We start from the raw sequence: 27,123 nt of genomic DNA, 5'->3' as shown, positions 1-27,123 counted from the left end.
TAGTCAGGATGATCTAAAACTAGACACTAAAGTGAGAGGAGAGAAATTAAAAAGAGAATGATTTATTGTCATGAACATATGCCATGAATCTTTTTTTTGTCTTGCGGCAGCAGCACTTTGCACAACAAGGTGCAATATTACTATAAATTACAATTCTGTAATAAAAGATTTTTAAAAAATAAATAACTAGGGCAAAAAAAAAAGAGAAAAAGTGAGATCGTGTCCATAAGTTCATAGCTAGATAAAGACCTAAGGAGCAAGATTTTTCCACACATAGGATAGTAAATATTTTCAAAACTGATATTTTATAAAATTTAAAATGTTTAGGAGCAGAAATAGGCTATTGAGTCCTTTGAGTCTGATCCATTTTCCCACTTACTGCCCAGTCTTCTCCCCATAACCTTTGAACAAATCATTGGACATGAATGGATAACTGCCTAACGCAAGCAAATAGGATTAACATAATCGGAATCATGGATGGCATGGACAAGGAGAGTCACCAGGGCCCAGTTCAGTGCTGCAGATTTCTATGAGTTTATGAACAATTCTAGTTGTTACATTTCATACATATCAATTAGTATCTAATTTGACTTATAAAGTGGAAATTGTAGAAGTCGATGTTAATGCTGTCTGTATAAAGAGTGTCGAGAAGGAATACAAGGTGTTATTCCTCCAATTTGCAGGTGCCGTTGTTTTTACAGTACACAAGGCCATGGGCAGACATATTGGTGTGGCAAAATTAAATAACTCCTTTGAATCTGTTCACTATCAAAACTCTAAAGGACTTCCATTTCACATGATTGACCATTAGTTTATATTAAAAAAAGTTCCCATGAACTGTTAACAGCTAAAAGCAACAGTACCAATGATTTACTTTGTGAATTGTGATTTAAAATCTCATTACTACACTGAACACGATCATTGAAAAGATTTTAAATTAAATCCAATTTGAAGTACAATCCTCCATAAATATTTATCCCACAAATCATAAGTAAACAATTTCAACATTATCAATCATCAGTAGGAGGCATCATACTAGTAGACCTTTATTTTTATGTGACTCACTGGGTATTTTCCACTATTATGACTGTATCCTGTAACATGGGCTTGGAGCACGATTTGCTTTGTTCTGATTTCAAGGGATCTGAGTGAGGAGAAACTTTTGTTTCTGCCAAATAATAACTATGAGGTCATCGGAAATGTCTAATTTATAGTTACTGCAGCTGAAATTCTATTTGGCCTGTCTTAGTTTCCTATTGAAATATATCTTAGATACCTGAAGATACGGATAATTGCTGCATCTCAGAGGGAAGCAAATTAATGCATAGGCCGGGAAAACAAGAGAGTAGGCAAGGAGGCTAACATTCAGGAGATGGGCAATTGAATTGTCTGCCAACCAGTGAATGAATGATCACATCTGCTTTTACTTCAATGGTACCCTTTGTCACTTATTTTGGTTAGAAGAGTGTCACGTTTATAGAGTAGTTTGATTGTTTTCTATTTCATATTGTGAGCTAGGTAATTTAGTAATTTTGTTTTGAACTACTACCACTCCCTCCCCTTTAACCAGCCCCTCTGCTCTTCCTTCCTCCAACCTTTCTACCTGATTCTGAAATTAGACCACCCACTGTTGTCTACTGCAAACTAAATGACCTCAACAGCTACCTCAAAAACACATCAGTTATCATTGCAGAGATAATTGTTCAACTTAGTAGTCATTCCAGAATTATGGCACAGATACAAAGTAATTCAGGATACTTAAGATCTAGAAAGTTCAGACAAAATAGAAAAGATACAATGCAGGTAGAGAGTAATGCCCTTAACTAAGGAGAATAAGAGGAAATGGAAGGTTGTGAGGGATACAAATTTCAGTGAGAATTATAGCAGCATCTCCCTTTTGGAGAGAGCATTAATAAGATACTTCGGAAGATTTAAGACATTTAGGAAATTGGGATAAAGCTAATGTAGTCCATCTTTTCAATATAAACAGGGCAAATCAAATTGATAGTTAGCTAGATGACTTGCCATTTAGAAAAAATTCTTGTAGAATTTGTTTGAAAATCTACTATGAAATGTTCTTGTGCCCTAGAAAGAGCTACGTCATGATTTCATTAATAAAAGAGCTTCTATAGAAAAACAAAGAGATGTTTTATTCTGGAGATTCTCTGTCTGATGTCAAGAGGTCACCATCAGATCCACAATTTTCTTGATTGGGGGTAGATTAGATTTATTTTTTAAGTTTTCTTTGTGTTTTTTTTCTTTTCTTTTTTAAATCAAGTTTTAAAATTTAGTTTAACTTGGCAATTATGGGTTTAACATGGTTATTAAAGATTAATTAATTATTTATTTCTTATGTGGATCCAATACAATTCTATCAATTTGTTTTTTTAAATATAATTGTATATTCATTAGATGAGAGTTTATGTTTTTTTTTCAAAATTTTGTATGCAAGTTTATATGTTAAACTCAATTTAAAAAAATTTGGAAATAAAGAAATACACCTAATTTCCCTACAATTTCCTGCCTTATTTTTGTTCCTTAATTTTTCTGAACAGTCATGTTTTTCACTCTCTTGCACTGAACATCTTTGCCAGAATTTTTTTTTTAAATGATGTGGGCATGTATGCAAGAATTTTAGGGGAGGTAAAAGAATCCTGAGGAAATCCAAGCTTTCCTCGGTATTCTGAAATATAAACCATGAGATCGCAGGCATCTTCCTGCATTGACTGGCTCATCAATTTTTTTTAGCTTTAGAAACCATGAAAAACAAATGACCCCACCAATTCCTGCAGAATCCCTCCTTCAACCACTCTGTGAAATAAAGGTCACCTTGGCCATTATTATTTTACTCCAGCTTGAGAGCTAAATTTTGATCCAAGTTGTCACTAGTCCTTGTGCCCCATTGGTTTTTCAAATCAGACTACCACTTGGGGTACCTTGCTCTAATATTTGTAGATTATATCAAATGCACCACTTTATCAATCCTCATATTGAAGTTAATAAGTCATAAACATCCCTCAATCAATGCAGGTTAGTTTAGTTAAACTATGCCTTTCAATTGATTTTTTTATACCAGCATTTAGACTTCTTTTTAATAATTTGCTCACCACAGAAATAGAACATGACTACACAGAAACAGACTCATTGGCCCATCTAATCTGTGCCAAACTATTACTCTGTCTGGTCCCATTGACCTGCACCCAGACCATAGCCCTCTGACCCATGTACCTCGCCAAATATTTCTTAAATGTTAAAGTGGAGCCCACATTCATCACAACTCTCTGCATGAAGAAATTCTCCCCAATGTTTCTCCTGAACATTTCACTTTGACTGTTAAACCATGTTCTCCAGTTCTTGTCTTGGGAAAAAGCCTGCTTACATTTAATTTATCTATGTCCCTCATAATTTTGTATACTTCTTTCAAATTTCTCCTCATTCCATTCTGCTCCAGGGAATAAAGCCTTAACCCATTTGACCTTTCCCTGTAACTTGTTTCCTCAAATCCTGACACCATCCTTGCAAATCTTCTCTGCACTTTTTCAATCTTATTGGCATCTTTCCTGTAGTTAGGTGACCAAAACTGTACACATTAGGTTTGTAATTACTCAACCTTTCCCTCTTTTATTGTAAAGATCCTTGAAATATCATGAATTTTTTAAAAAGTACAGCTCAGGAAGAGACCCTTCAACCAACACAACTGTCCCAACCATGAGTGCCATCTTACTAAACACACCTGCCTGCTCATTCATGGGTTTGTCTAAAGTACTCTTAAGCATTGCTATCACATTTCTTTCTACCACCTCCCCTCATAGCGCTTTGAGGTACCTACCACTCTGTGAAATAAACAAACTTTTCTTGCACATCTCCCTTAAATTATTCCCCCTGTTGCATTAAACCAATGTTATTTAGTATTTCATGTTTCCACCAGAGGTAAAAAGTCTGCACCTACCCTATCTATGCCCTTCATAATTTTATAAACCTTTATTTAGTTGCCCCTCTGCCTTCCAATGAAGCCAAGCATATTGTAGATCTTATTTACCAACCTATTCACTTGTGTTGTCACTTTTATGGAGCTATGGCCTTGTATCCCAAGATCTCTCTAGACAGCAATATAGTCCTTTAAAAGGTGGTTTGAAATGCTCAGCTACTAATGATGACAACTGCTGGTCCTTTGGCTTGTCTTCGCGGACGAAGATTTATGGAGGGGTAATGTCCACGTCTGCTGCAGGCTCGTTGGTGACTGACAAGTCCGATGCGGGACAGGCAGGCACGGTTGCAGTGGTTGCAAGGGAAAATTGGTTGGTTGGGTTTTTCCTCCTTTGTCTTTTGTCAGTGAGGTGGGTCCTGCGGTCTTCTTCAAAGGAGGTTGCTGCCCGCCCAACTGTGAGGCGCCAAGATGCACGGTTGGAGGCGATATCAGCCCACTGGCGGTGGTCAATCTGGCAGGCACCAAGAGATTTCTTTAGGCAGTCCTTGTACCTCTTTGGTGCACCTCTGTCTCGGTGGCCAGTGGAGAGCTCGCCATAGAACACGATCTTGGGAAGGCGATGGACCTCTATTCTGGAGACGTGACCCACCCAGTGCAGTTGGGTCTTCTGCTATACTACTATACTAAACTTGCCACCCTAATGCAGTAAGAAAATTGGGGGGAGGTACATGTAAATCCGTCTCACCTGGAAAAGTTGTTTAGGCCGCTGGATGGCGGAAAGGGAGAAGGCAGGGAAGAGTGTCTGGGGACAAGGAGAATGCGTGGGAAGGATGAACGATTGAGGGAGTGACAAAGGAAATGGTCCCTGTGGAAAGCACCGAGTGTTGTGACCAATGGTGGGATCACATTGCAGGAGGAGAAATTATTGAAGAATAATGTGCTGCGTGCAGATTCTGGTAGGGTAAAAGGTAAGGATAAAGGGAACTGTGCATCTGTTCTCTCTGAGGAGAGGCCAGGTGAGGTAAGAAGAGCAGGGAATGAAGGAAAGGTGGTTGAGGGCTCCTGCATCCACAATCAAGGGGAATCCACATTTCTTGAAAAGGAACACATTTCAGACATTCTAGAATGGAAAGTCTCAACTCGTGAACAGATCTAGTAGAGTGAGAGAAATTGACAAGGTGTGGTTTCTTTTTATTTTAACTTAGAGATACAGCATGTTAACAGGCCCTTCCAGCCCACAAGCCCACACCACCCAAATATACCCATATGACTATATAATCTCACTGTTTATATGGTCATCATATGGGTCTAAGTCTGTATCTTATGAGACAGTTTCAGCTTCATTGTCAGTATTCCACAATAAATCACCTTCCATGCCATCAATTGCACAAGAAATACCACACCTTTTAAATGATTTTGTCACAGTCTCTACTTTAACTTTGTCCTGTGCCTTGAGCACGAAGCTACACAACACATCAAGCAATGCAGCACGCATTGCCCCGCCTTTTGTAAAAGACTTTTTTACATTCGACATCCATGTATTCAATTTGTCGCGCACATGGTCTTTGAATGGCTTGTTCAAGCAGACATCGAGAGGTTGCAATATAGATGTCAAATCACTCGGGATAACCACCAAGTATTATTTAGTGCTAATCTACATTTACTGTTCTCAGTTTAGTGGTTATGAAACATATCCCAGACCAGAAAACTCCATTCTTTGCTTAAACCCCCTGGCTGCCTGTTCCACACTTTGTCTATTCATAGTTTTACACCATTTTCATCTATCCATCCTTTTTAATGAAAATGTACAAAAATACCTGGAGGGAATTTTATTTTAGGTTTAATTTTGTGCATGATCACACCTGGTCCTTTCACGGCCTGTACTTCTGGTTTGCACAATTTTAACACCTTCACATTCCTCAGTTCTATTGCCAATCATGTCAAAATTTATGGAAGTCTCGTCCATGTTTCCAATATTTGCCAATGCAAACTGGTGTTTCTGCCAATTCCATATACTAAACTGGTGAAAACTTACAACTTTATGATCAAGATCTTTTGGTAGTTTCTATGCAATTTTTGTTTTTTTGTATAATACCAGATTTATCCTGTTCATGAAATTATTGCACCAGCTGACTGTGGCCTTCAAATCATCATTGAGGTCTGGGTGTGACTTGGCCCCCTGCAGTGGAAATGTTATTTTATTTCGGGTACCCATTCTACAACGTGATTTTCCAACTCTGGCCAACGAGTGATTCCTTTTCTCAATGAACATGGCCTTTTTGGTATTTTTCTTAAAGTCTCTTATTTCTTCCTCCAATCTCTTACCAACTTCTCATGCACATCAGTAACACAGTTGTTGGCTGTCTTGGCCATTTCTATCATTTTCAGCTCAAAACTCACTTCATATTTTCATCATGAATTTCCTCCTTGATAGCAATCACCACCAGCCAAAGCCAAGCAGATCAATGCGTGCGATCTATGGGGGGGAGGGGTCAACATATATGCCGGTCAACGGCCCATCTCAAGCATCGCGAGCTTTGGAGGTCGACTTATATGCCGGTGAACAGAGCACCTCAGGTAGCCAGAAAATGGGGGTTATATATATATATATCTTTGGCTTGGCTTCGCGGATGAAGATTTATGGAGGGGATAAAAGTCCACGTCAGCTGCAGGCTCGTTTGTGGCTGACAAGTCCGATGCGGGACAGGCAGACACGGTTGCAAGGGAAAATTGGTTGGTTGGGGTTGGGTGTTGGGTTTTTCCTCCTTTGTCTTTTGTCAGTGAGGTGGGCTCTGCGGTCTTCTTCAAAGGAGGTTGCTGCCCGCCGAACTGTGAGGCACCAAGATGCACAGTTTGAGGCGATATCAGCTCACTGGCGGTGGTCAATGTGGCAGGCACCAAGAGATTTCTTCATAAAACCCTTAAAATGAGACTGAAAATGGGGGGGTCAATTAAGCCAGTCAACTTGTATGCCAAAATATACGGTAATTAACCTACTAATCCTGTATGTCTTAGGAATGTGGAAGGAAATCAGAGCACACAGAAGAAACCCACACAGTTATATAAAGAACATACAAACTCCTCACAGACAGTGGCAGATTTGCTTGGCAAGAAACAGGGTGGGAGGAAGTGTGATTGAGGTAGCTTTGCAACTCAGTGGATTTATATTATGTATCAGTGGATAATTTGTCTCTTGAGATTGATATGGAGAGATTCAAATGGAGAGAGGTTGTCTGAAGGTTTAATGACCAGTTTGGGACTGGTGCAGATTAAATGGAGAGCTGTGAATTTGAGGGAGTAAGGTTGGAGTGGCTGAGGAGGTGTGACATGGTCAAAGCAGCTGCCATCACATCAGCAACCACAAATAAAAAGGTTGAGAGAGAGTAAAAAAAAAACCAGAAGGGGAAGAGGAACATTGAAGACAGGTCAAAGACATCAGTGAACGAATTAGGATTCCTTGCCAAAGTAAGGGGCATGGTGACAGAGAAAGAGCTGTTTTCAATCATGAAGGGCTTGAAACTCAATTTGCGGTATAGATGAATTCATACAAAGACCAGGCCTCCAGGAAGAAAGGGGAAAGAGTGAAAAATATAAGAACATAAGAAATAGGAGCAGGAGTAGGCCATTCAGCCCATCAAGCCTGCTCCACCATTCAATAAGTTCATGGCTGATCTGATCTTTGACTCAACTCCACCTATCTGCCTTTTCCCCATATCCTTTAATTCCTTTTTACATGTGAAAATCTATCTAATTGAACCTTAAATATGTTTAATAAAGTAGCTTCAGAGATTTCCTGGGCAGAGAATTCCATAAATTCACTACTCTTTGGAAAAAACAGTTTTTCCTCATCTCCCTCTTAAATCTACTGCCATGAATCTTGAGGCTGTGTCCCCTAGTTCTGGCCTCACCTACCAGTGAAAACAATTTCCTGCCTCAACCTTATCTATCCCTTTCAAAATTTTATATGTTTCTACAAGGTCTCCTCTCATTCTTCTGAATTTGTGTGAGTATAATCCCAGGTGATTTAGTCTCTCCTTGTGGGTCAAACCCCTCATCTCTGGGATCAACCTGGTGAGCCTCCTCTGAACTGCCTCCAAGGCCAGTATATCCTTCCTCAAGTACAGAGAGCAGAACTGCACACCAGTCCCTTGCATGACCTCCCTGCTCTCGAGTTCAATTCTTCTAGCGATGAAGGCCAACATTTCTTTTGCCTTCTTAATAACCTGTTGTACCTGCGACCTAACTTTTTGTGATTCATGTACAAGTACTTCCAAGTCCTTCTGCACTACAGCATGCTATAGTTTTTCACCATTTAAATAATAATCTGCTCTTCTATTTTTCCTACCAAAGTGGATGACCTCGCATTTACTTATATTGTACTCTATCTGCCAGACCTTTTCCCACTCACCTAACTTAACTATATCCTTCTGCAGCCTCTCCACGTCCTCTGTACAATTTGCTTTTCCGCTCAATTTAGTATCATCCGCAAACTTGGCTCCATTACCCTCTGTCCCCTCTTCCAAATCATCAATGTAGATGATGACCAGCTGCGGACCCAGCACCCACCCCTGAGGCCCCCCACTTATCACTGTCTGCCAGTCAGAAAAACATTCATTTATCCCAACTCTCTGCCTTCTGTCAGTTAACCAATCTTCAATCCATGCCAATACACTTCCCCCGATACCATTCATCTGTATCTTATTGATGAGTCTCTTGTGTGGCACCTTATCAAATGCCTTCTGGAAATTGAAATATACAACATCAACCTGTTCCCCTCTATCTACCAAACCCATTATATCCTCAAAGAACTCCAGCAGGTTTGTAAAACTAGACCTGTCCTTTCTGAATCCATGCTGTGTCTATCTGATGGAACCCCTTCATTCTAAATGTCTTGCTATTTCATTCTTAATGACAGCTTCAAGCATTTTCCCGACTACAGATGTTATGTTAATTGGCCAATAGTTACCTGTCTCCTGTCAACATTCTTTTTTTTAAAGTGGCATGACATTTGCTGTCTTCCAATCTGCCGAGACCTACCCAGAATCCAGAGAATTTTGGTAAATGACTACCAAAGCATTGACTATAACTCCCACCATTTCCTTTAATACCCTGGGATGCATCCCACCAGGACTAGGGGATTTGTCTGCCTTCAGTTCCATTAGTTTGCACATCACTATCTCTTTTGTAACAAGGCCCTCACCTCCCTTCACATCCTAACACCACTCTTTAGCATGCTGAAGTTGAAGATACTGCAGAGCTTAGAGCTGGGGCCAGACATGGTGACAGAAGAGTGTAATGGGAAAGAGAGGTTTCATGGTAACATGATTGGGATTGTGTTCGGGTTGGCAATGGGATACGAGTTGGGGAGGGTGGAAAGTGGCAGGATCAGTGCACAGGGATAGCAGGAAGGGCCCCATATAGCATTGGGGACCTGCACACAGGACCCTGCTGCTCCATGTCCCTCCAATTTTGTTTCCCATCATCCTTCCATTATCTGACTCCTCTCATCACCTTATTAGATTAAATGGCTTGTAGCCCTTTGTCTCTATATCACCTCCCAACCTTGATCACTATCTCAACCTCCTGAACTTGATTTCATCTGCCCCTCAAGCACTTCTCATCTGGATGCATCTATTGTTTGCCAGCTCCTGCCTCACCCTCCATGCTCCCCCTTTATACAGGCTATCTCCCCTTTACATTCTCAGTCCTGATCCAAGAACTCAACCTGAAATGTCAACCATCAATTTGCATCCAAAAATATTGGTTGGCACCAGAACACACGTTAAAGGGGGGGCATTAGCAAGTCATAGAGGGGCTCATTCAGCAGGCGGGAGGTTGTTAATGCCTGTTGACATGAAACACAAGGGCACTCTTTTTATTGCATCAATGTCACCAGACATTACTGATGCTTGACATGCATCAGTGATGTAGCTGGAGGCAGGTGGAGAGTCGCTGGTGTGCATCAACCTAGATGCTACTGATACAGGAGGGAGTTGGGTGGGTGTGACAGCAAGTGATGGCCATGACTGAATGGGGGGCACAGCACATAGTTTGGGAGGGCAATGCCCATGGATGCCCCCTCTTGGCACCAACTCAGCACTTGACCCAATGAGTTCCTCCAGAAATTTGTTTTTTCTTTGCTCTAGGTTTAATTCCAGCTGTAAAGGTGGTAAATGGCAGCCAAGGCCATTAAAAGCGAAAATAAAACACCATCTATCCAGCTCGCATCTCAGCTATCCTGCTCATGAAATGACAGAATTATATCATTAGCTTTCCAGTAATAGCCAGACAGTCATTAACCCTAGAACAGGCCCCTTCAGCCCTTCTAGTCTGTGCTGAACAATTTTATTTGCCTAGTCTCACTGACCTGCAGCCAGTCCATAGCCCACCATTCCTCTCCCATCCATGTACCTGTTCAAATTCTTCTTAAATGTTAATAATGAACCACATTAAGCTGGCAGCTTGTTCCACACTTCCATCACTCTCTTTGTGGAAAAGGTCCACCTCCTCCACAATGTACCCCCTAAATTTTCCCGCTTTCATTCCTTAACCCATGTTCTCTGGTTTATATCTCACCTACCCTCACTGGAAAAAGCCTATCTACACTTACTCTGTCTATCCCCCTCATAATTTTAAAAACCTCCATCAAATCTCCCCTCATTCTTCTACACTCCAGGGAATAAAGTCCTAACCTGTTTAACCTTTTCCTGTAACTCAGTTCCTGAAGGTAACATCCTAGTAAATCTAGGCAACATCCTCATAATCTTCTCTTCACTCTTTCTATCTTATTGATATCTTTCCTATAGTTAGGTAACCAAAACTGCACACAATACTCCATATTTAGCCTCACTAATGTCTTATACAACTTTACCATAACATCCCATCTCCTATACTCAATACTTTGATTTATACCAATATGCCAAAAGCTCTTTTTACAACCCTATCCACCTCTGACGCCACTTTCAGAGACTTATGTATCTGTATTCCCAGGTCCCTCTGTTCTACCGCACTACTCATTGCCCTACTATTTACCATTTATGTCCTTTCTTGGTTTGACCTTTCAAAATGCAACACCTCTCGTTTAACTGCATAAAATTGCATCTGCCGTTTTTCAGCCCATTTTTCCAGCTGGTCCAGATCCCTCTGCAAACTTTGAAAACCTTCTTCGCTGGCCATAACTCCTTCAATCTTAGTGTCAGCTGCAAACTTGCTGATCCAATTTACCACATTATCATCCAGATCATTCATAAAGATAACAAACAAAATGATCCCAGCACCGATCCTTGACGCGCACCACTAGTCACAGGCCTCCAGTCTGAGAAGCAATCGTCCACCACTACTCTCTGGCTTCTTATGTCGAGCCATTGTAAAATCCAGTTCACTGCTTCACCTTGAATACCTATCGTCTGAACTTTCCTGACTAACTTCCCATGTGTGACCTTGTCAAAGGCCTTACTAAAGTCTGTGTAGACAACATGCACACCTTTTGTTTCGTCAACTTTCCTGGTAACCTCCATGATAAACTCTATAAGATGGTGAAACATGACCTAACACGCACAAAGCCATGTTGATTATTCCTAATCAATTTCTGGCTATCCAAATAATTGTATATCCAATCTCTTAGAACACCTTCCAATAATTTATCTACTACTGACATCAGGCTCACCGGCCTATAATTTCCAGGGATACCATTAGGGTCTTTTTTAAACAAAGCTACCCTCCAGTCCTCCGGCACCACAACCGTGGCCAAGGACATTTTAAATATTTCTTCCAGAGCCCCTGCAATTTATACACTAGCCTCCCCCAAGGGAATGTCTTGTTAACCCCTGGGGATTTATCCGCCCTTACTTTCTCTAAGACAGCAAGCGATTCCTCTACTTTAATCGGTATACATCCTAAGACCTCATTGCATTTTTTCCTTACTTCCCACAACTCTGTGCCCATTTAATAAAATCATTTAGCTGATTTAAAAAAACTTTTAAGATCTCTCCCATCTCTTTTGGCTCCACACAAAGCCGACCACACTGATCTTCAAGGGGACCAATTTTGTTCCTTTATATCCTTTTACTTTTAATATACCTATAAAAACACTTAGGATTTTCCTTCATATTGGCTGCCAAATGTCTTCTTTTAGCCTTCCTGATTTCTATCAGGATTTTCGCCTCAAGTACTTAATTTGTTCCATGTTGCCTATACCTGATATACATTTCTCTCTTCTTCTGAACCAGATCCCCAATATGCCTTGAAAACTAAGGTTCCCTATACCTTCTAAACTTACCTTTAATTCTGACAGGAACTTACAAACTCTTTACTCTCAAAATTTCACCTTTGAATGTCCTACACTTACCTCGCACATCCTTGACCCAAAACAACTAACCCCAATCCACATATTCCAAATCCTTTCTCATTTCCTCAAAATTACCCTTTCTCCAATTTAGAATCTAAACCCAGGGCCCAGACCTACCCTTCTCCATAATTAACTTGAAACTAATGTCATCATGATCACTGGACCCAAAATGTTTCCCTACTCATAATTCTGTCACCTATCCTGCCTCATTCCCTAATCAGAGATCCAGTATTGTACACTGTATAGTTGGTTCCTCTATATATTGATTTAGAAAACTTTCCTGAACATATTTGGCACACTCCAAGCCACCTAGCCCTTTTATAGCTTGAGAGTTCGTCAATATGTGGAAAGTTTAAAATCTCCTACTATCACAGCCTTTTTTCCTGCAGCTGTCTGCTATTACTCTACAGATTTGCTCCTCCGATTTGCTCCTCCTATAGATTTTCTCCTCCAATCCAATCACAACAATTATAACTAAGCTGTGAGAAAAGCTAACCTGTATAAAATGTGCAGCAATTTCTGGAGACCCCCGACGAAGATCGTGCCCGTTGATTGCGAGTACTCTGTCGTGTACTTGCAGTTGGCCATCGTGAGCAGCAAAACCACCTTCGAGCAAACTGTGGATAAAAATTCCAGATTCATCAGACCTTCGCCCCAACTTAATGCCCAGGGGTTGGTCAGCAGTCTTGTGGAGAACAACATGGAAGCTGTCGTCTCTGGAGCAGTTACTTTCAATGTTTCTTCTGCATTTGTACAGTTGTTCTCGGAGCACGTTCAGCAACAGGTCCTGACAAGGCTGTTTCAGTACTGCCAGCGCGTAGTTATGAGGCACACTGCTTAAGTCAGTCCCGTTTACCTGGACAAAAAAAAATAATCAGAAATCGTTTAGAAGTTGACCTTTTTTTGTGGGAGTAATGTCAACAAAATTACTGGTATCTGCTATAATTTTTCATTTAATGGACAAAAGCTTTGGAACTTCTGCAAAGGTAGTTTAAAGCAGAAACAATGAATTTGCTATTATCAATTTAGTACATATCTAACAACTTCTGGAAAAGCATCAAAGGAACTTGCACAGCTTTCAGATATTTAAGTTGCCCTGCTGTAAAATAATCAGAAAAAATTACACTTTGTTGTAGAAGGACTAAACAAGTTATTAAATAGCATTCATAACTGTAATTTGTGCTTTGCAACAAGATTATTGAAGATCTTAAAGTAGAAAAGCTTTAAACTTAAAAATTTAAATTAGTGAAGCTTCCATCTTAAATCACATGTTCACATCTTTATTTAGCATACAATCCAATATTTAAGATAGATACTTTTGCAATTTTGCTGTGCTGTCATTAAAATCTTTTTAATATGATTGCTTGCCACAGAGATTTTTGGAGGTCCCTTCCACGCCAACAGTGAGCACTGTTTCTTCAAAACTAACCTCAGATCCAGCAACCATAAAAATCTGTCAGACTAATATATTCAAAAGAAAAGATTTTCCTCTGCATAATTTGTGGTAAGATGCCGCACATGCTGTAATGAGATCACCGCTGCAACAGGACTGTGGGACATTTGCACTAAATGCATGTTTCATGCAAGTTTAGATGTATGCAAAATATATTTACCATGTTATGGATTCTTAGATCAGAGCGAGTTGGTCTTGATGCAGGATATGTTTTATTAGATTACAAATTACAATTCTATTGCTGTAGCAGAACTTTTTATGGCATAAAATAAATAGATTTAATGGTTTAGCAAGGGAAAAGTGTTCAGGCAAGATCAGAATCCCGAATAAATTGTATGCTTTTCCATTTTAAGTGCATTCGCTAAAAGGATATTTAACCAAAAAAATTTTTCTTTACCTACTTTAGCAAGATGGGTAAGTTTTATGCTTTCAACTGACTTTGGTTTCATTATTACAACAAAATTGCTTACAATCAAACCAGTTATAAAATATATGCCTTATTATATTTGGTTAAAATTCAATGAGAAAAATGAAAATAGCAGATGACAAACAGAATCATTATATTGCTATTTAGTAAAGTGCTAATATGATTTCTCTCGGACAACTTGTCCGTGAACTACTCTTTGCAGATGATGCCGCTTTAGTTGCCCATTCAGAGCCAGCTCTTCAGCGCTTTACGTCCTGCTTTGCGGAAACTGCCAAAATGTTTGGCCTGGAAGTCAGCCTGAAGAAAACTGAGGTCCTCCATCAGCCAGCTCCCCACTATGACTACCAGCCCCCCCACATCTCCATCGGGCACACAAAACTCAAAACGGTCAACCAGTTTACCTATCTCGGCTGCACCATTTCATCAGATGCAAGGATCGACAATGAGATAGACAACAGACTCGCCAAGGCAAATAGCACCTTTGGAAGCTACACAAAAGAGTCTGGAAAAACAACCAACTGAAAAACCTCACAAAGATAAGCGTATACAGAGCCGTTGTCATACCCACACTCCTGTTCGGCTCCGAATCATGGGTCCTCTACCGGCACCACCTACGGCTCCTAGAACGCTTCCACCAGCGTTGTCTCCGCTCCATCCTCAACATCCATTGGAGCGCTTACACCCCTAACGTCGAAGTACTCGAGATGGCAGAGGTCGACAGCATCGAGTCCACGCTGCTGAAGATCCAGCTGCGCTGGATGGGTCACGTCTCCAGAATGGAGGACCATCGCCTTCCCAAGATCGTGTTATATGGCGAGCTCTCCACTGGCCACCGTGACAGAGGTGCACCAAAGAAAAGGTACAAGGACTGCCTAAAGAAATCTCTTGGTGCCTGCCACATTGACCACCGCCAGTGGGCTGATAACGCCTCAAACCGTGCATCTTGGCGCCTCACAGTTTGGCGGGCAGCAACCTCCTTTGAAGAAGACCGCAGAGCCCACCTCACTGACAAAAGGCAAAGGAGGAAAAACCCAACACCCAACCCCAACCAACCAATTTTCCCTTGCAACCGGTGCAATCGTATCTGCCTGTCCCGCATCGGACAAACGAGCCTGCAGCTGACGTGGACTTTTTACCCCCTCCATAAATCTTCGTCCGTGAAGCCAAGCCAAAGAAAGAATATTATTTAACAAAACTTCATTCTTTGATTTGATCCTCGGTAAATTGATTGCATCTTAAACTAAAACAACACTTTTAAGTTCTCATTGGTATTTATTCAGCGGAAATATTTTACATTCTTGTAAAGGAAAAGCCTGGTTAGTTTTCATTTTCAAAGCAGGAAAGATAAACAAAATTTTTGATTTGCATCACACAAAGAGATACTTGTAGAGTGGGGGGAGGTGAAGAAACATTCTGGGAACAAATGGTATCAATTAGTTCCAGCAAGCAGCACTGATCATTTCCAAAACATAAAGCACCTGCTAAATTGTCTTCTTTCAACACAAACAAATACAGATAACTAACACTGAGAGAACCTCTGCAATATAATGGGCAGACCAGTGACAAGTGCAATGAGTTGGCATTAATCCTTTGAAATAAAAATCAAAAATAAACATGGCATTTTGGGGATTCTGTTGATTTGCACTAGGAACATAGGAAGTAGGAACAGGAGTAGGCCAAAAATGGCCCATCGAACCTGCTCCACAATTTAATAAAATCATGGCTGATCTAATTTATGACCTAACTCCACCTACCTGCCTTCTCCCCTTATCGTCTAATTCCTCTATCATGTAAAAACTTATCTAACCGAATTTTAAATATGTCTAATGAAGCAGCCTCAACCACTTCCATGGATAGAGAATTCCAAACACTCACTACACTCTGGGAAAAACTATATTTCCTCATCTCTGTCCTAAATCTACTCCCCCGAATCTTGAGACTGTGACCTCTCATTTTAGTTTCCCCGGCCAGCTCAAAAAACCTTCCTACATCTATCCTATCCATACCCTTCATAATCCTATATGTTTCTATAAGATCTCCTCTCATTCTTCTGAACTCGAGCGAATACAATCCTAGACGATTTAATCTTTCATCATAAGTCAACCCCTTTATCCCAGGGATCAACCTAGTAAACCTCCTCTGGACCATCTCCAAAGCCAGTATATCCTTCCTCAAATATGGAGACCAGAGCTGGACACAGTACTCCAGGTGCGGTCTCACCGGTACCTTATACAGTTGCAACATTACCTCCCTACTCCTGAATTCAATTCCTCTAGCGATGAAGGCCAACATTCCATTTGCCTTCTTAATAACCTGCTGTACCTGCAACCTAACTTTTTGCGATTCATGCACAAGCACTCCCAAGTCCCTCTGCACAACAGCATGCTGTAGTTTTTCACCCTTTAAATAATAGACAGCTCTTTTATTTTTCTTGACAAAGTGGATAACCTCACACTTACTAACATTGTACTCCATCTGCCAGACCTTTGCCCACTCATCCAGCTTAACTATAGCCCTCTGCAGACTCTCCACATCCTCATTACAATTTGCTCTTCCACTCAATTTGGTGTCATCCGCAAACTTGGCTACACCACATTTTGTCCCCTCCTCCAAGTCATCAATGTAAGTGATGAACAGTTGTGGGCCTAGCGCCGACCCCTGTGGCACCCCACTTACCACTCTCTGCCAACCTGAAAAACTCCCACTTATCCCAACTCTCTGCCTCCTGTCAGACAACCAATTTTCGATCCACGCCAATAGACTTCCCCGGACTCCACTTTCCTGTAACTTACTGATAAGTCTCTTGTGCGGCACCTTATCAAACGCTTTCTGGAAATCCAAATATACAACATCAACCTGTTCCCCTCTATCCACTGCACCCATTATATCCTCAAAGAATCCTAACAAGTTTGTCAAACAAGATCTTCCCTTTCTAAAACCATCTGCATCTCCCTGATTGAACCCTTACATTCCAAAAGTTTCACTATTTCATCTTTAATGACGGCTTCAAGCATTTTTCCAACTACAGACGTCAAGCTAATTGGCCGATAATTTCCAGTCTTCTGCATACATCCTTTCTTAAAAAGTGGCATGACATTTGCCGGGAACTCCCCAGAATCCAAGGAATTTTGGTATATGACCACCAATGCATCAACTATAACTTCTGCCATTTCCTTCAGAACCCTTGGATGCATATCATCAGGACCAGGTGATTTGTCTGGCTTTAGTCCTATTAGTTTCTCCATCACTACTTCCTTTGTAACAACTATTTTATCAAGGTCCTCCCCAACATTCGCATCCTTAACTCCGCACTTGGGCATGCTGGACATGTCTTCCACCGTGAAGACTGACACAAAATATTTGTTCAATGCCTCGGCCATTTCCTCATTTTTTGCTACCAGTTTTCCTTTCTCATCTCCAAGGGTCCTATGTTAACTCTGGCCACCTTCTTCCGTTTTATATATTCATAAAACTTTTTGCTTTCTGTTTTTATATTTTATGCCAATTTACTTTCATAATCCTTTTTCCTATTTCTTATTACCTGCTTTGTAACCCCTTGTTGTCTCTTAAAGTTATCCCAATCTTCCAGTTTCCCACTGCTCTTTGCAGCTTTGTACACCTGCGCCTTCAATTTTATACTCTACTTTATTTCCTTTGTTAACCACGGTTGATTTTTCCCTCCCTTACTGCCCTTTTTCCTGACCGGAATATATTTTTGTTGAGCATTACAAAATATTTCTTTGAAAATCTTCCACTGTTCCTCAACTGTTTCATCAATTAGCCTGTGCTCCCAGTCCACTCTGCCCAATTCCTCCCTCATCCTATGGTAGTCACCCTGTTTAAGCATAATATATTAGTTTTAGATCTAACTATTTCCCCTTCCATCTGAATGAGAAATTCAATCATACTATGATCGCTATTTCCCAGATGGTCTCTGACTATTACATCATTTACTCTACCTATCTCATTGCACAACACTAGATCCAGGAGACCATTTTCTCTTGTTGGTTCCTTAACATGCTGCTCAAGAAAGCTATCGCAGATGCATTCTATGAAGTCCTCTTCCAGTCTCCCACGACCAACTTGATTTTCCCAATCTCTGTGGAAGTTAAAGTCCCCCATGACTACTGCCGTATCATTATTACATGCCTCACTTATCTCTCTATTTATTTCCTGTGCCACTAAACTATTGTTATTTGGTGGGCGATAGATAACACCCAATAATATTTTTCCCTTTGTTATTCTTTATCTCTACCCAAATGGACTCAACATTATGCTCTTTAGATCTTATATCATCCTTCACTATTGCCAGGAGCTCATCTTTGATTCAGAGTGCAACTCCACCTCCCTTACCATCTTGTCTATCTCTTTGCACCACCTGATACCCTTGAAAGTTTAATTCCCATTTAGGGTCACCTTCTAGCCATGTTTCCGTGATGGCTACCAAATCATAGGCATGGGTACCAATTTGCGCCTCAAGTTCACTAACCTTATTTCTAATACTGTGGGCATTGAGATAAAGTCCCCTTTTGCTCTTTGTCCTTTTAATATCTAGTGACTTCTGTAAGCTTTTCTTTTGATTTTTCTGCCCACTATTTTCCTTTGTAATTTTCTTAACACTATCATTGACCCGAAAACTCACTGCACCATCTGATTTTTTACTTTCTCCTCCCAACATTACATTTCCTATTTTACTTTTCCTGGCCATTTCTTTATCTTCCCTACCCTTTTCCCTCTCACTCAGGTTCCCATACCCCTGCCAAATTAGTTTAAACCTTGCCCCACTGCTGTACCAAACATACTTGCCAAAATGTTGACACCTTTTGGATTTAGATGCAACCCGTCCTTCTTGTAAAGATCATGCCTTCCCCAAAAGAGATCCCAATGATCCAAGAAGCCAAATCCTTGCCCTGTACACCAGCCCCTCAGCCACACATTCATTTTCCTTATCCTTACATTCTTTACATCACTTGCATTTGGAACAGGTTGTAATCCTGAGATCATCACCCTAGCGTTCCTGTCTTTCAGCTTTTGTCCCAGCTCACTGTAATCCCTTTTCATTACCTTCTCCCTTTTCTTGTCAATGTCATTTGTACCCACATGTACCAAGACATCAGGCTGCTCTCCCTCTCCTCTCAGAATATTTTGGACCCGATTTGTGATATCTCATACCCTTGCACCAGGGAGGCAGCATACCATGTGGGTATACTTATCTGGCTCACAGAACCTCCTGTCTGTAACCCTGACAATAGAGTCCCCAATAACTACTGCATTTCTCCTTTTCTTTTTCTTTTGCACCACTCTGCCAGGCTCATTGCCCGTGGCCATCTTCTGTCCAGTCATCTCCCTCAACAGAATCCAACACAACATAACTGTTGCTGAGTGGGATAGTCACTGGTGTGCTCTCCGTTTTTCTCGCTTTTTTCTTTCCTCCCCTGACATGGGTTATGGAGTATTTATCGCCCTGAAAGTTGAGTCGATTAACTCCTCACTCTCCCTTACAGGCCGCAGGTCATCAATCTGCAACTCCATATCCCTAATTTGGTCCCTTAATAACTGCATCTCGGTACACCTGGTGGAGATGTGGCCATTTGGGAGGGTGGAGGTCACCCATTGTTCCCACATCTGACACCCAGTACAGAGCACTAACCCTATTGGCATGACTCTGAATATGAAGGCAAATAACTCAGCCTACCTTTACTCTCCACTCACTCACTGAGCCACTCCTCGCTGGCCACTCCCTCCCCTTTCACTCCTTTTATTGGCCCCTTGACCAATTAACCCCATCACTTTCACTAAAGTTATAACAGTTGATAGGATAAGTGCAGCAGAAATTCCAGATGTTGGTTCCCAGGACATCCAAAGCCCTTCAGTGCCAAATTAACAACTCTGGGGTATAATCATCATTATCAGTTTGGTAAATACACAAAATTTGCACCAAGCAATGGTCCATGGCAACAAATGAGATGAACAATAGCTAATTGCTTCGTGTGGTGTCTGAGGATATTTGGTATGTCACCAAAGTCTCTCGTAAACTTCTGTAGGTGTACCATAAAGAGCATTCTGGATGGTTGCATCACTGGCCGTGCCAACTCTCAGGACAAGAATAAATTCCAGAGGGTTGTTAATTTGGCCTGCAACATCACAGGTGTACTGACAATAACCACACCAGCAGTGCGAGTATAAGACAGCTTTAATAAACTAATATGTACTCTAAGAGGTCTTGTCTCTCTGCAAGATGAACCTGGAAGGCTCGGCTGTAGCTCTGGACTGCTTTATATACAAGGTCACCGGGATGACTCCTGGTGACGTAGTGGTGTAATTACATATCACCACAACAGGCACCAGACTTCACTCCATCAAAGACATCGACATGAGGTGCTGTGTTTAAAAAAAAGCACCCTCTATCCTCAAAGACCCCCCCCCCCCCACCACCCAGGCTATGCCCTCTTCACTCTGCTATCATCGGGAAAAAGGTATAGGAGCCTAAAGACGAGCACTCAGCGGCACAAGGTCAACTTCTTCCCCACTGCCATCAGATTTCTGAATCATCAATAAACCAAAGACACTGCCGTACTTTTCATGCACTACCATTTTTATTTTTGTTATAGAAATGTCGCAAGATGGTTATCATATGAATGTTTGCTCTATGATGCTGCCACAAAGCACTGAATTTCATGAGTTCTTCATGACAATAAATTCTGATTAATCTATTTTGGTATTGCTGAAAATAGGTGGATGGAATAACAAAAGAAAATTGGGTAACTCTGCTATCTGCCTCCAATGCAAGCAGGAATAGTGTAGTGTCCAGAACTATGTGGGTCTGCAAAATGTCAAGATGGAAATCTAGCTATATTATGAAAAAACAGTTCTGAGGTCCTCCACACTTATCATTTCCTAACTCAACAGAACAGAAAATTGAAAAGATCATTGTATGTGTTTACGTACAAGAGATGAGCTGAAATAATGTAAGTACTTGCAAAGTGATGAAAGGAGGCATCGATGGGTCAAGCCAGACATTAGTCAGCAATAACCTGATCACCAATGCTCATTGTAGGTTTTGCCAGAACTACCTGTTCCCAGACCTCTTCACGGTCTTGGCCCATGAGCAGAATTATAAAGGTGAAGTGAGAGTGACCGTCCTTGGTATCAGGGCAACATTAACCAAGTGTGACATCAAGAAATCCTAGTAAAACTGAAGTCAGTAGGCCTCATGAGGAAAATACTTCAGTTATTAGACTAGAAAGATAAAAAGGAAGATAGTGTGATTGTGAGAGGTAAAAACAGCCCAACTCCAGGCATCACTGCTGGGGTTCCTCAGGACAATGTCCCAGGCTCAATCATTTTCAGTTGCATTATCAATGACCTTTCCATCACAAGATCAAAATTGCAAAGGTTTACTATTGATGGTGCAATATTCACTTTCAAAGTTCAAATTTATTGTCAGAGTACATACATGACATCACATACAACCCTGAAATCCTTTTTCCTGTAGGACAGGCAAAATTTCCACTTATTAGTAGTGCAAAAATCTGTACTCAAGAAAAAGATATGCATACAAAAGAGAGAAATTTAAACAAAGAAAGTACAAGCAAACTGTGCAAATTTGGAGTCCTTAAATGAGTCTGATTGAGTGTTGTTAAGGAGTTTGATGGTGGAGGAATAGCAACTGTTCCTGTAGCACTTATACATCTTTCCTGATGATTGCAATGATGAAGAGAACATGTCCTGGGTGGGGTGGATCTTTTTTTAAAATATTTTATTTTTGATCTTCATAGACTCATATAAATTCAAGCACACAATACAATTTCTTCAAACACCAGTATAACATATAGAGTCCGTTTTTATCCACTCCCACCCCCAACCCGAAACAATGAAAAATAAAGTGATATAAATTATACAGATACGAAAAGCCCAAATAATGGGGGGTGTCAACGACCCCTACAGAAACCTATGAACACACCTAGGAGAAATAAAAGAAATCCAAAGTAACCAAAGGTAAGGAATATATTAAAAAAATGTCTTCTGAGCCACAACCAATTTTCTTAATCCCAGTCGTTTCTCTGTTGGGACAAATTGTTTCAGTCACCTTGTTCCAAAGGGGGATAGTCATATCTGCAGACCTGTATACTGCAGATAAGTTTCTCAAATGCTAACAAATATGCCCTATATCCTCCTCAAATTGTACGTTATTTTCTCCAAGGGAATCAAACTTTGCATTTCCATATTCCATCATGTAATGTTTAGTTGGGAGTTGGACTTCCACGTGACCACTATACATTTCCTGGCTACCGCCAAGGCAACCTTCACAAACTGAAGGTCCCTGGACAGTTTAAACTCACCCCCATAATGTTTTGCAGAAGGTGCAATTCTGGATCCTGAGGAAAATATCCCCCAGGTCCCCCCAGAAGGATCTCTCCTTGTGCACAGCCAAGTTAAGTGGATAAAGGTTCCAATCTCCAAATCACATAAAGCACATTTCCGAGATTTCTGGTTTAGATTTATGTAGATATTAAGGTGTGAGGTGGAAGGGTGGATGCTTGATGATCACTGCTGCTCTCCATTGGCAGCGTTCCATGTAGAGTTTCTCGATGCTGGGTGGAGTTTTGCCTGTGATGTACTGAGCTGTATCCACTACCTTGATGGAGCTGATCAGCACACTGTAGAAGTTTGCCAAAATTCTCGATATCAAACCGCTGCAAACTCCTGATAAAATGGAGGTGCTTTCTTCACAATGACATTGTGTGTTGGGTCCAGGAAAGGTCTTCAGAGATAGTGATTCCCAGGAATTTAAATTGGTTTATCCACTCCACTTTCGATACCCTGATGATCACTGGATCGCACACCTCTGATTTTCCCCTCCTAAAGTCCACAATTAGCTCTTTGGTTTTGGTGACATTGAGTGCAAAGTTGTTGTTAGTATGCCATTCAGCCAAGTTTTCAATCTTCCTCCTGTAAGCTGACTAATTGCTCCCTTTTATGCAACCCACAACCATGGTTTCATCATAAATTTGTAGATGGTGTTATTGGCGTACCGAGCACACAGTCGTAGGTCTGAAGTGAGTAGAGCAGGGTGGATACTGATGGAGATTGTGGAGGAGATGTTCTTACCGATCCTCACTAATTGTGGTCTGTAGGTGAGGAAATCCAGGATCCAATTACACAATGAAATGCTGAGGCCCAGGTCTTGATCAATATGCATTTACAGTTCCTCAGCAAATAAAGTAGCCAATGCCTGCATGCATTCAGATACAGGCATATATAATTTACATCACAAAAATTACAAGCAATGATCATCTCCAACAGGTGAGAATCTATCCATCTTCCCTTAACATTGTATCACATTACCATCACCACACTTGTCATTATTAACACCATGGAGATCCATCACTGACCAGGAACTCATTTGTAGCCCGGCTACAGTGTATATACCATTACAAAATGCATTGCAGTTACTTCCCTAGGCTATTACAGCAGCTCCTTCCAAACTGCCATCTTTATCATCAAGGACAAAGCCAGCAGATCCACAAGGATATGTCAGGTTGGCCTCAAGGATGCACATCATCTAGACTTGGAAATATATTGCCTGTGCTTCATCATTATGAGGTAGTAATCATCTTGCTGGGCCTTTGAATTTCTTTGCCTCTTTTCTCTTGCCAGTGTGGCCAACAAAGTTTGATGTGGCACAAAGCAACTGAGTTTGTTTAATGTCGTATGCCTTTGTTCAAATTGAACCTCTGCCAATCTCTTTGCAACCAAATGCTACCTTTATTGCAGGGATTAGTAATGCTGAGGGAAAATAAGATTCCAAACTGCATGTTACAGATACTTAGCAACATTATCAAATATGCTGGGGACTCTTACCGACTGAAAGTGCACTTCAGGAATTTGGGCCTGCACCACATTAGGCATTGTGCATCTAAACCTCTGCTCTCTGTTGTACTTAACAGGACATCAGATTGATCATTTTATGGTTTCATAGCTTAATATCTAAGCTCAAGTTCATGTTCTAGATGTTATCTAAACAAAATTCTAATCCTTGGAATACAAGTATCTCTGAAATTTGTGGTCAGTAGCAATGGAATAGATATTGAGTTAGGAAGAGCCATATTATTGAGTGGAGACCAAAATAGTTGCACTCAAATAGGACGGTATGGTTGGCATCCTAATGGTTAGCACAGTACCTGTACAGTGCCAAAGATTGGGACCAGACTTGGATTCAAATCCCTCACTTTAAGGAGTTTGTCTGTTCTCCCTATGTCTGTGTGTGTTTTCTTTGGGGGCTCCGATTTCTTCCTACCATTCAGAACTTATCGAGGTAGGTTAATTGGGTGTAAATTGGGCGACATGGACTTGTGGACCAAAATGGTCTGTTACTGTGCAGGTGGAAAAAGAAAGGATTTGGATGGCAAAAGCATTGAAAGAGAAATTCTTCCCCTAGTTAGGAGTGGCTTAAAGTAAGCATGATGAGATGCAGTTCCTCAGGAAAGCTTTGGAATTGCTGAAAATGGAACTGACCATGAGTGCTGTTGTCTCACAGCTCCACAGCCCTGGGCACGATCCTGACACTGAGTATTGAGTGCATGGATTGTGCATGGTTTCCCTGTCACTGCGTGGGTTTCTCAGGTGTTCTGGATTCTACCCATAATAAAGACCCCCTGTTTTTAATTAATGTGTATTAATTATTAGTAAGTTGTTTCTAAAATAGATGAATGGGTGGGCCAAGAGGGACGTAATGGCAATGGGAGAGGAAAATGAGGACTATTGTAGATGGGTGCTTGATAGTCCTTGTGGCACTATGGGGACAGCTGAACGATGAAATCTCTCTTGAGAAGTAAACCTCCATTCCATCAGGATCAGTACATCTCACCATCTCAGGAAAGCTGTCAACATTTTAAAGGATCCAATCCACCCAGGCCATGTCAGGCAGCAGATACAAGTGCTTGAAAACACAAACCTCAAGATTCATTAAGTTTCTTTCCTGTTGTAACCAGATTCTTCTTTTTTTCAAACTTTATTTAAAGATAAAAAACATAACGTACAATCCAATAATCAAAAATTGATTTTTACAAAATAAATCCCAAACCTGCCCTCCCACCCCTTCAGCCAACTTCCTTAAGGGGAGCCAAAAATATAAATGATATACATAATTAAAAAATTATAAATGTTGAAAACAATTCAAAGTATATCCAAATACGGAGACCATTTACTAACAAAAAGGGAATAATTATCATGTAAATTATAAGTATTTTTTCCATAACAATACAAGCTTTCAATTCATTATGCCAACATAGTATATTAATCTCTGTATTATCTTTCCAAGTACTTGCAACACATTTACGTGCTACTGATAACACCAAACATACAAAAGCAATTTGAATTTTATCCAAACCTAATCCCCTCAACATAATCAAATTACCCAACAAAAAAATCATTGAATCTAATGGTAATGTAAAATTATACAATTTTTCCAAAACTACTTCAATTCCTTTCCAGAATGGTTGAACTTAAACACAAGTCCAAACACCATGTAGAAAAGTTCCAATACATGAATCACATCTAAAACATAAATCTGAATTACTAGACCCATATTTTTTCAATTTCTCCAAAGTCAAATATAATTGATGTAAAAAATTATAATTAACCATTCCTTATCTTACATTTGTCAATTTGATTACATTATCCTGACACATATCTGCCCAATCATCTTCAGGAAAAATAAACACTAAATCACGCTCCCATTTAAGTTTAGAATTTTCCCAGTCCGGTTTATCCATATTATCTTGTAACATATTATGCATAACCAAAATATAACCCTTCTTTTGTACAGAGTAAATCAAAGACTCAAATCTCGACAAAGTAGGTAAATTCATCTCTCTACCATATTTATCCTTTACTGAACCTCTAAATTGGTAATACACAAACAAAGAATTTACAGATATATAAAATCTTTCTCTCAATTGATTAAAAGAAAGAAATTATCCATCTTCAAAACAATCCTGTATTGTCTTTATACCCTTAAAATCCCAACTCTTTAAATAATTATTAAACATTGAAAAAGGAATAAGCTGATTATTATATAATGGAGTTAAAATTAATAATTTACGTTTTGATCCCAAAACCCTATTTTTTAAAATCCAAATCTTAACAAATGTTTCAATACTGGCATATTATATTTCTGTAACAAATTCAAATTCCAATAAAATATACATTCATTTACCTTAATCTCAGAAATATACGCCATTTCCACCTTAGCCCAGCTTGGAGGATAATCTAAATCCATCAACCTACTAATAAACTTTAACTGGGCTGTTTCATAATAATTTTTAAAATGTGGTAACTGAAGTCCACCTAATGCATATTTCCATGTAAGTTTATACAATGCCACTCAAGCTAATTTACCATTCCATAAAAACTCCCGCATTACCTTATTTAAATCCTGAAAATACCTTTTGAAACTAAACAAGGTATTGACTGAAATAAATATTGAATTTGAGGAAAAATATTCATTTTAATACAATTGACCTTTCCAATCAAAGTTAATGGTAGATATTTCCACTTATTCCGTTTTAATATAGGCATATAATTTAACTGATATAATGACTGATAATTAATGTCTTCAAACACACCTAAATATTTAATTTTATTTGTCCACTTTAATTTTGTAATAATTTAAAATTCCGTTTTAATATAGGCACATAATTTAACTGATATAATGACTGATAATTAATGTCTTCAAACACACCTAAGTATTTAATTTTATTTGTCCACTTTAATTTTGTAATAATTTAAAATTCTGAAAAATCACCTATCCCAACTGGTAAAATTTCACTTTTATCCCAATTAACTTTATATCCTGACAATTCTTCAAATTTTGACAAATGCTCTTGTAACTGTTTCAATGACCATTCTGGTTCTGTCAAATATATAAATGCATCATCTGCAAATAAATTAATCTTATATTCTTC

The 27,123-nt window shown here is 39.9% G+C and overlaps 1 protein-coding gene across 7 annotated transcripts in view; it reads right to left on the bottom strand.

The window, feature by feature from the left end:
- Positions 1-27,123, bottom strand: part of lnx1 (ligand of numb-protein X 1) — a 282,074-nt gene that overhangs the window by 49,115 nt on the left and 205,836 nt on the right. For all 7 annotated transcript variants that reach the window (XM_069924659.1, XM_069924664.1, XM_069924660.1 and 4 more), the window contains one exon: positions 12,772-13,131. In XM_069924659.1, the coding sequence (XP_069780760.1) occupies positions 12,772-13,131 (360 nt within the window). The remainder of the gene's footprint in view (positions 1-12,771; positions 13,132-27,123) is intronic.

This window comes from Narcine bancroftii, chromosome 3 (genome assembly GCF_036971445.1).
Source record: "Narcine bancroftii isolate sNarBan1 chromosome 3, sNarBan1.hap1, whole genome shotgun sequence".
NCBI lineage: Eukaryota > Metazoa > Chordata > Chondrichthyes > Torpediniformes > Narcinidae > Narcine > Narcine bancroftii.
Note: the sequence above shows the minus strand (reverse complement) of the source record. Positions and strands in the feature narration are given on the sequence as shown.